Consider the following 9,052-nt stretch of genomic DNA (forward strand, 5'->3'; position numbering starts at 1 on the left):
AGGAATGTGATGGTGTGTTTAAAGAACAGTGGAGCTGGACTACAATAAAGGGGCTGGGATAGAAGTCTAGGCAGGTTATGAAGTACCTTGGTTTAGATCTTTACTAGATTATTCAACCCAGACGGAGATTGTACAGCCTGGTACACAACCATACACGTCAGGGAAGGGTGTGCATGAGATAACACAGCCACACAGCACAACTTCAGGGGACACAGGCACATTCATACCTTACCCACCCAGCTAAGACTAGCATAACCCACCATCCTACAATCATAGTGTCCCCAGGGCCTCAGCACAACCCCACTAACAGACTAAAGGAACAGTTCAACAATGTAAATATAAAAACAACCCTCTAACCACCACTTAACCTGTTATCTCGCACCCCATCACAGACTTTGCCCATCGCAGGCTGACTCAGCCCTGCTCTCAGCTCAACATTATCAAAAGCAGCCTTGGCTGGGGAGAGATCAAGTTTCCCAGGTGCCAGTGAGTGTGCCTGAGTGTCTAGTCTGCCCACAGAGGCCAGCAGAAACTGATATGGAGCGGGGCACGCACCACCCGCCCTTCCCACCCTTCCCATCGTGTGCACTCTAGACGTCACAAACCAAAGTTCACCAGTTTCACTGCCTTGTGACTAGGCCACAGAAACCGCATCGAGCATGTTCTCAGTGACACCCCCCTGAAATAAGGACACAGACATTTTACACTATTCAGTACACTGAGCTGCAGGGACCTTGCACACAGCCACAGCTGCCTATAATCTCACAGATACTTACACACTCAACTTTGAAGTGTGTGCACAGATCTTCATCGCACAAGAGGGCAGTCATACCCTTACTCCAGATCCCACATTGTCACAGATTCCCATGAATGCCACCTCAGAGAGGGTTGAGTACATACTACCACACCCCAAGGTTGTTGAAGTAAATACAGTATAGTCACTTATACTAGCTCCAGCGGTTTCACACATTTATTGTCATGTCAAGTGGGACGGGAAGACACAGACCTCACACAGGAAAGTGGGCCGCAGGCATCCCAGGTCTCACCCAGTCACGCCAAGGGACACACCTTCTCACCTGCAGCGCTCACACTTCACAGTGTCAGACACACACGTACTCCGGTGGCCCCGCGCAGTTAACACCGTCACGCCAGGCGCACACCGGACCGGGCACACGTGCCTTTGGGTACACAGGCCCACTCGCCCACGCACTCGCTCTGGCTCTCACACCTCCGCGTTTCCCGTCCCCGCTTGTTTTTCTGGAAACTCTGCTCTCCGTTCCCCTCCCCCTAGGCCGGAAGTGCTCGCTGTATTTTTAGCCTTTCTGGTTTCCTCCCCTTTCCTCCTCCTCCCGCCCGCCCAGGACCTGCCCCCTGTGCCCGGCGGGGGACCCCGGCCATCCCCTTCCCCACCGTCATTCCAGAGGGGATTCCCGGCCGCTGCTAGTGCCACGGATTTTCCCGCTGGCTACGTGGGGAGTGGGGAGGAGTCCTGCCTTGAACTTCCTCCTACGCTGGGACTCCTGAGGCCAAGATATAGTTGAAGGGGGATGGGAGCCGAGCTATTAAGTCGGTGAGAAGGGCTGGGGGCTCAGACTCTAGGATCTGATGAAGGATGGGGCCAGGCTCTAAACCGAGATGTCTGAGCGTGGAGGTGGCTTGGAGGACCGGACCCCTAGATCTGAACAAGGAGGGGCCGAGGCCCGGGCTTCTGGGCTTAACTCGTCTGTGTTTTGGTGGGTGGTCAGTCCTTCCCTGTATGAAGCCCCCCAACCAACCTCTTAGAGAGTCTCACTATCCCAAGTGTCCAGGTTCTTGGGGTGGATGACTCAGCACATGGGAGAGTGGAGGGGGTCAGCCTGACTCAGGGATGGGAAATGTTCCCAGTCTCCAGGGAATCGAAACTGGAATCCCTTCTTTAGGACTGCGTCCGGAGCCAAGCCGCGCCCCGAGGACCCCAGGGTGCCCCAACCTCCCACTTTCCCGGCGACTTCACCCTACGAGCAGCACAGGGATTTGGAGCCCGGCCGGGAGGCGGGTGCCAGGCAACTCCCCTTTCACCCTTTTCCCGTTGTCCTCAAGCTTCTGTTTACAGGCGACAGGAGCCCTGGTTACAGAAGAGGAACCCAGTCGTCCGGGCTGAGCGTCCTCGTCACGGCTTCCAGGAAGCCCCCTTCCCCCGCCCCTTACGAGTGAGTCACGGGCGAGCGGGAGGCTGCAACCGTGCCAAAGCTACCCGCAGTCGCCCAGCTCACGGGACCAGCCGGGAAGGCCCCTCGGCACCAGAAAGCGCTGCACCAGGGATTCCCCTGAACTCTGTCCGAGGAGGCAGGTCCGTGTGCCTGGCCGTATCTCCCCACCTCAATATAAGCCCATAGTCACAGCCTGCAAGAGTGAACTTTGCACCATCATAACTCGACTCCGTGGCTATTATTTCTGCCCCAAATTTTTCACCCAGGGCAGTCAGCACACCAAGACACCCTTAAGAAACGAGTTTTCTTCCCAGATATTAAAGTTCTCACACAGGAAACCCCATGACAGTAAACAACTTGCGAATGTGGGGAGTGATCCCTGCAAGTTTAGAGTTTCCTCAAGGAACACCTCTATGAGACCCATCAGACCATCAGTTGGGGATGACCCATTTCTTCCATCTCAAAACAGCTTTTCATCAAGGCAACCCTCCACTATTATAAAAGATTTCACCCTTTCCAATCTTGAGTTTTCTCAGAGGACAAACAACACGATTTCATTTACTAAATACAACTAGGAGAGTAACTTGGCTTCTATTCTTGGGTGTCTCATGTGTAAAATGAGTCCAACAACTCGTCCTTGAGTTAACATAAAAGCAAAGCACTTTCATAGGACATACATACAATGGTGCCTGGCCATCAGAAGAGTCACTCTCTGTGGGAGGGTGAGAGGCTACAGTGGCTCTGCATTGGGAAAGGATGCCCCTTTCCAGTCTTGCCAAGTATCAGGGACCCTTCTCCTCGCGATTTGGGGTGGGTAGGGACAAGGACTCCGGGTCTGGGCTGTTTGAGAGTGAGACCAAAGCAGGTTTCACTAGAGAATTTTCTGCCAGGCCTGTTGGTCTCCTCTCTCTATTTTGTTCCTGCAGATTTCTGTCTTGAGGGTGTGTGTTTGTCCCTCTTTTTGTTTATGTGACTTTCCCTCCAACTTCTCGCTCTGAATTTGTCCCTGGGACTGTTTCTTCATGTCTTTTCTGTCTCCCTACTTCTTTTACCCTGTCTTTCCTTTTATTCGTATGCTTCCCTGAATGTGTTTCTCCCTCCTTCTGTTGTGTCTCTGTGAGTGTTTCTCTTTACGTTTCTACATTTCTTGGTTTCTTGCTCTCTCCGTGCCTCTCCCAGCCGGGGTTGGTCTCTCAAGCGCACGCCCACCCACTGCCCCGGCCTCCGTCCTTGTCAAGTCCTCCCTGGATCCCTGCTCGCACCTCCGTCCCAGTTCCCTTTCTGACACCTCAGTCTCCAGCCTTGAAAACTGGGTCGACACTCCCACCCCACGCACTCCTCGTCGGGCCTCGGCTGCCCGTGGGCCCTGCACTGGCACGTCCCAACGGGGTCTGGGCGGAAGGGGACCATCCCAAACTGGGCGGGCAGCAAGGGGGGGATGCGCGTCCGGGAAGCGCCCTCCTCGCCCCGCCCCCGGACCCGCCCCTAGTGGCCACGCCCCCTTTCTCTCTATAAAAGGCCCGCTCCGGCAGCCGGCCGCAGCTTTACTCCAGCTCGCCCACTTTCGACTGCTCTCTCTGCGGATCGGCGTTCTGTGCCGCCATGGATCTCACCGCCATCTACGAGGTGAGTCCCCGCCGACTGGCACCTTTGGGTCCCCATCACTGACTGACACCCTCTAAATATCAGGGCTCTCTGGCGCCGCAACTTCCCACGCGGGACCCCTGGCTCCCTGCTGAAAACTTGAGCTCCTAATCGCCGTCCGCTCCTGCCCAGGGTCCTGCCTCCTTTCTCTGAGCAGTGTGACTCCCTGGTGGTGATAAATGGAGCCTGCGACTTTCGAGTCCCAGCCCAAACATGGGTCGAGTGGCCCTTTGAGATAGAAAGCTGAAGGAGTTTTCTCAGACTAGGGCTGTCTGGAGGCGGAAATGGCCCTACACCTGGCTTCCCCTCAGTAGTTTCTGAGGGCGCGGTTTTGCGCGGAGGCGTTTCTGGGGCTAGAGTCTTGGGGTGAGGGGAAGGTGACTTCTGTCTCCACTCCCCGACACAGATGAGGACTCTGGGACTCTAAAACGGAGGAAGAGATCTGACTCCTAGGTTACCTTTGCCGGCTCCTCCAGTTGTGAAACTGGAGAACTCGATAGGTGGAGTCAGATCCCGAGAGGCCCGGAGGATCAAAATTGGTGGAAAGTGGTGTGCCCTGGGTCGGGGGACCCGGTTTGCTGTGTCTCTAGAGATAGGCTTCAGTTCTGAAAAAACTCAGAATTTCCAATTCATGAGCCCTTTGATCCCAAAGCCCTGGGTTTCTGTGGGCGGGTGGGGCTCAGGCCAGGAGCCCACAAACCGGACTGGCAAGCTGTTACGTGCCCTGCAGCCGGGGAGGGCCGTCACCCTGCATTTTCGGTGTCTTAACTGATCCCTGTTTCTACAGAGCCTCCTGTCTCTGGGCCCTGACCTGCCATCTGACCATGGAGATACTGAGTCCAGCCCTGGGTGGGCCTCCTCAGGACTCTGGAGACTCGGCTCATCTGATTCCAGCCCTGCTGGGGTTACTCCCCGCCTGCCTGGCCGATCTACCAGCCTGGTAGAGGGTCGAAGCTGTGGCTGGGTGCCTCCACCCCCAGGCTTCGCACCCCTGGCTCCTCGCCCAGGCGGTGAGCTGTCACCCTCACCTACTGCGAACCCCACCACCTCATCCCGATACAAGACTGAGCTATGTCGGACCTTCTCAGAGAGTGGGCGCTGCCGCTATGGGGCTAAGTGCCAATTTGCCCATGGCCCTGGTGAGCTGCGCCAGGCCAGTCGCCACCCCAAGTACAAGACGGAACTCTGCCACAAGTTCTACCTCCAGGGCCGCTGCCCCTACGGCTCACGCTGCCACTTCATCCACAACCCCAGTGAGGACCTGGCCGCCCCTGGCCACCCCCATATGCTGCGCCAGAGCATCAGCTTCTCAGGTCTGCCTTCTGGCCGCCGATCCTCACCACCACCAGCAGGCCTGGCAGGCCCTTCCCTGTCATCGTGCTCCTTCTCCCCCTCCAGCTCCCCACCGCCACCACCTGGGGACCTTCCACTTTCACCCTCTGCCTTCTCTGCTGCCCCTGGGACCCCTGTGGCCCGAAGGGACCCTACACCAGCCTGTTGCCCCTCTTGCCGAAGGGCCACCCCCAGCAGCGTCTGGGGACCTGTGGGTGGCCTGGCTCGAAGCCCCTCTGCACACTCCTTGGGATCTGATCCCGATGAATATGCCAGCAGTGGCAGCAGCCTGGGAGGGTCCGACTCCCCTGTCTTCGAAGCTGGGGTTTTTGGACCACCCCAGCCACCTACAGCCCCTCGGCGACTTCCCATCTTCAATCGCATCTCAGTGTCTGAATGACAAGTGCCTGCCCAGTATACAGATCAGCTGGATCTCAAGGGGGGCCATTTCTCTTGTGCTGTGGGGCTCCACAGGAGCCCTGGGGCTGTGGGGAACTGGGGGGCTCTTAACCAGTGGCCCCACTGCCTTAACTGCATTAACCCACTCCTTTGACCCCATGCTGGGGCAGGTCCCCAGTGTGCAAGCTCAAGCTCAGTGTTCATGGTGTTGGAGGAAGGAGTATATTCTGGAGTCTTTTTAAAGATGTAGCAAATTCGAGGGTGGTGGTGAGCCCTTTCCACCGCACCTTTCCCCTTCCCGACGCTGTGAATAGGCCCCTACTGCCCTCTCCTGATTTTTCCTAGACCCCAGAGGATCCAGTGTGACTGATGGTGACTGGTTCCTCCCATTTAGGGTCAATCCTGGTGCTCAGATTTCCCTCCGAAAGCATTGCCAACCCACTCCATTGGGCCCTTTATTTATGACGACTTTATTTATTCTCATAGATTTTATAGTATTTATATATATTGGGTCGTCTGCTTCCCTTGTATTTTTCTTTCTCCTTTTTGTAATATTGGAAACGAAGGAATAATTATTATAAGTATACTAATATATTAAGTAATATATATTGTTAAAAGTTTATTTTTGTGTTTTTTGGAATTTTTAAATAAAAGGCATCTGTGTTTAAACGTGAATTCTGGTCTTTTTGCGGTCCAGAGGCAGTGAAAGGAGTGGGGAGGATGGTGTGGCCCTTTTATGAAGCAGGATCCATAGCTCCAAATATTTCTCTAGCAGAGCTGCACTTACCTGGCAGGAAGTGACGTCACAGACCGGTCTTTCACCTGAGGGGGCGGGGCCAAGTGAGGTCATCTGGTAGGAACCCGGAGAGCGAGTTCCCGGGGCGTAGGGGCTGCAGGCGCTTCTGTCTTGTCAGGCTCTTTGACCCAGCTCTCCGCAGGGCGCGGGCGGGGACGGGATGTTTCCGTCCCTGCGGGCCGAGGTGGGAGGGTGGGGTGGCGCAGGGAGGACGGAATGTGCCGGCGCTGGCCCAGGGCGGGTAGGGCGGGTCAGCCAAGAAGCCCGGTCGTCCTGGGCACCTACCTCCCAGCCTTCCAGAACCTGAGGGGCTGGGGTGCTCAGACACTCGCGATCCTGAGAGGCAGCTTTAAAGGCTCAGGATTACGACCTGTGGTGGTGCAGTGAATGAAGCATCCACCTGGAACGTTGAGGTACCTGGTTTGAAACCCTGGGCTTTCATGGTCAAAGCATATATGGGAGTTGATGCTTCCGAGTGCACCACCTTTTCTTTCTCTTTCTCTCTCTCTCTCTCTCTCTCTCTCTGTCTCTCCCCATCTCTAAAATGATTAAATAAATTTTTTTTAAAGGCTCAGGATTATGAATTCACAACAGTTGTGTATGAAAAAGGGCCACATAGTAAACCAGACAAGCTCAGGAAGCCATGCATGGCAAGCCTTATAAACTGAGACCTAAACTAACTACATAGGATGGTCTGAAATGAAAACTTTCTGCCTAAAAGAGTCATGATCGGAAGTTATGTTCTAGGCAGTTATCTTTCTTGACAAAGGTCAATCTTTGCCTTAACTGAGCCTTTAAATCGTATTTTGTATCTGTGATAACATACCTTTGGAATGTTAGAGTAATCCCTTTTCAAGACCCCTTAGGGCACAATCTGCCACCGGAACACCAGACCACAGAACCCCTCGTTATCTTGCCCCAGGGTAACATCGCTGTGTTGAAAGTGGTAATTAATTTAACTGTCTTGTACCACCGATGTAAAAGAAGTATTTGTCTTCATTTTACTTTTTATCCAATCTCAGATTTTCCTGCTTTGCTTTCTCCTGCCTCCCTAATCTATCTCCAATGGATTTCATGTAACCTCCTCCTTTGGTTGGTTGTAATGCGTGAAATAAGGTGCAGAAGTGCCATTCTCTGAAACAACTTCTCAATCCGGTGAGATTTTGCTTTCACAGCAATTGTCAGTTTGGCTCAGATAACTCATAAAAATTCTTACAAGTTTGGACATTTCTTACATCACACATTTTGGAATATCAGAACTAGTTTCCCCACTACTTAAGAATTAATTCCAGGCCCTGGTGTCTCATAACCTATACGAACAACAAAGTTGGAGCTTTTGGCTTTGGAAGTACCCCATCTCGACTTGCCAAAAGTTGAGAAGTTCGGACTTGCGGGATCTCGGCCTTTCCGCGCCTGCGAAGCTCTAGGCTGGGGTGTGTGGGTCACGGGCGCGTGGGGGCGGGGCCGGGGACAACGGCGTCCTCGGACCATACAAGGCAACAGGCGGCGGGACCCACCCTGGGGCGAGGAGCCCGGAAGCCGCTCCGCGTCAGTGCCCGCGCCCCGCCTCCCTTCCGCTGGAGCCTCCTCCCCCTCGACCCCTCTTCCTTCTTTCCCCACCCTTTTCTCTCCCCTCCCCAACCTGCACCCCTCCTTCCTCCCTCTCAGTTCCTCCTCTCTTTACCCGCCTGCGGCGCCCTTTTCCTCTTCTCTTGCCTTTCCTCACCCTTGTGTGTGTGTGTGTGTGTGTGTGTGTGTGCGCGTGCGTGCGTGCGTGTGTGTGACAACGACAGAGGGACAGATAGGTACAGACTGACAAAAAGGGAGAGAGATGAGAAGCATCATTTCTTCCTTGTGCACCTTAGTTGTTCATTGATTGCTTTCTCATATATGTCTTGACTGGGGGGCTACAGCAGTGCGAGTGACCTTGGGCTCAAGCCAGCAACCTTTGGGCTCAAGCTAGTGACCATGGGGTCATGTCTGTGATATCATGGTCAAGTCAGCGACCCCGCGCTCAAGCTGATGAGCCCGTGCTCATTCCCCTGCTCTTCCTCCCTCTCTATCCTTCCCCAAGATCCTTGCCCTCACTCATCATTTTCCCCTAAGATCTACCTCCCTTCCCCACCACTGTGTTCCCTCTGCCCCCCCCCCCCCCCAGTTAGCCTTCTGCCACTCATCCTTCCCTCCAGCTCCTTTCTCTCCTGTCCTCACCCTCCCCCACTTCACTCATATCTCCGTGCTCTCACACCTCCTTGGCCACCTCACCCCTTACCTACAGTAGGCCCTGACCTTTGATCTCCTCTTCCTGGAAATTGCCCCTGTTGTGGCATACATAGGAAGAGAGGGTTGGGAGAGATAGAAAAGCAGAGATCTAAAGTCATTGGGGAGGCTGAGCGGAAAAGCAAGCCTTACAGAGACATTTACAGACACTGAAAGAACAAGAAATAGACATCTCTGGTCTTTCCCTTAACAAATCCATGCCCCAGTCCAAAAGCAATTTTATTTGATTCACCTAAATCTACAATGCACCCTCCTGCCTCCTCTGGCCCTCTCTCTGGTTTTGTCCAGCATAATCTCCCACTTGAACCGGTTTCCCTGCTCAGGCTCTGCCCACAGTGTCTCCCTATTGTCCTGTTATATTATACAACCAAAGGGAATCTGTCATGACTCTTGAGATCACATAAAAGCCAAA

General features: G+C 54.1%; 1 protein-coding gene across 1 annotated transcript; it reads left to right on the forward strand.

Annotated features, from left to right (window-relative positions):
• Window positions 1-3,734: 3,734 nt before the first annotated feature.
• Window positions 3,735-6,233, forward strand: ZFP36 (ZFP36 ring finger protein). The gene is made up of 2 exons (XM_066349385.1): window positions 3,735-3,815; window positions 4,621-6,233. The coding sequence occupies exons 1-2, from the start codon at window positions 3,792-3,794 to the stop codon at window positions 5,563-5,565; spliced, it is 969 nt and encodes a 322-aa protein (XP_066205482.1). The 5' UTR covers window positions 3,735-3,791; the 3' UTR covers window positions 5,566-6,233.
• Window positions 6,234-9,052: the final 2,819 nt, after the last annotated feature.

Source organism: Saccopteryx leptura, chromosome 9, assembly GCF_036850995.1.
Source record: "Saccopteryx leptura isolate mSacLep1 chromosome 9, mSacLep1_pri_phased_curated, whole genome shotgun sequence".
Taxonomy (NCBI): Eukaryota; Metazoa; Chordata; class Mammalia; order Chiroptera; family Emballonuridae; genus Saccopteryx; species Saccopteryx leptura.

What these genes read in the sequence shown, in the direction of transcription:
- ZFP36 (XM_066349385.1), top strand. Translation starts at nt 3,792, where the DNA reads ATGGATCTCACCGCCATCTACGAG. An exon ending in ATCTCACCGCCATCTACGAG is followed by an intron (nt 3,816 to 4,620) that starts GTGAGTCCCCGC and finishes CTGTTTCTACAG; the next exon opens with AGCCTCCTGTCTCTGGGCCC.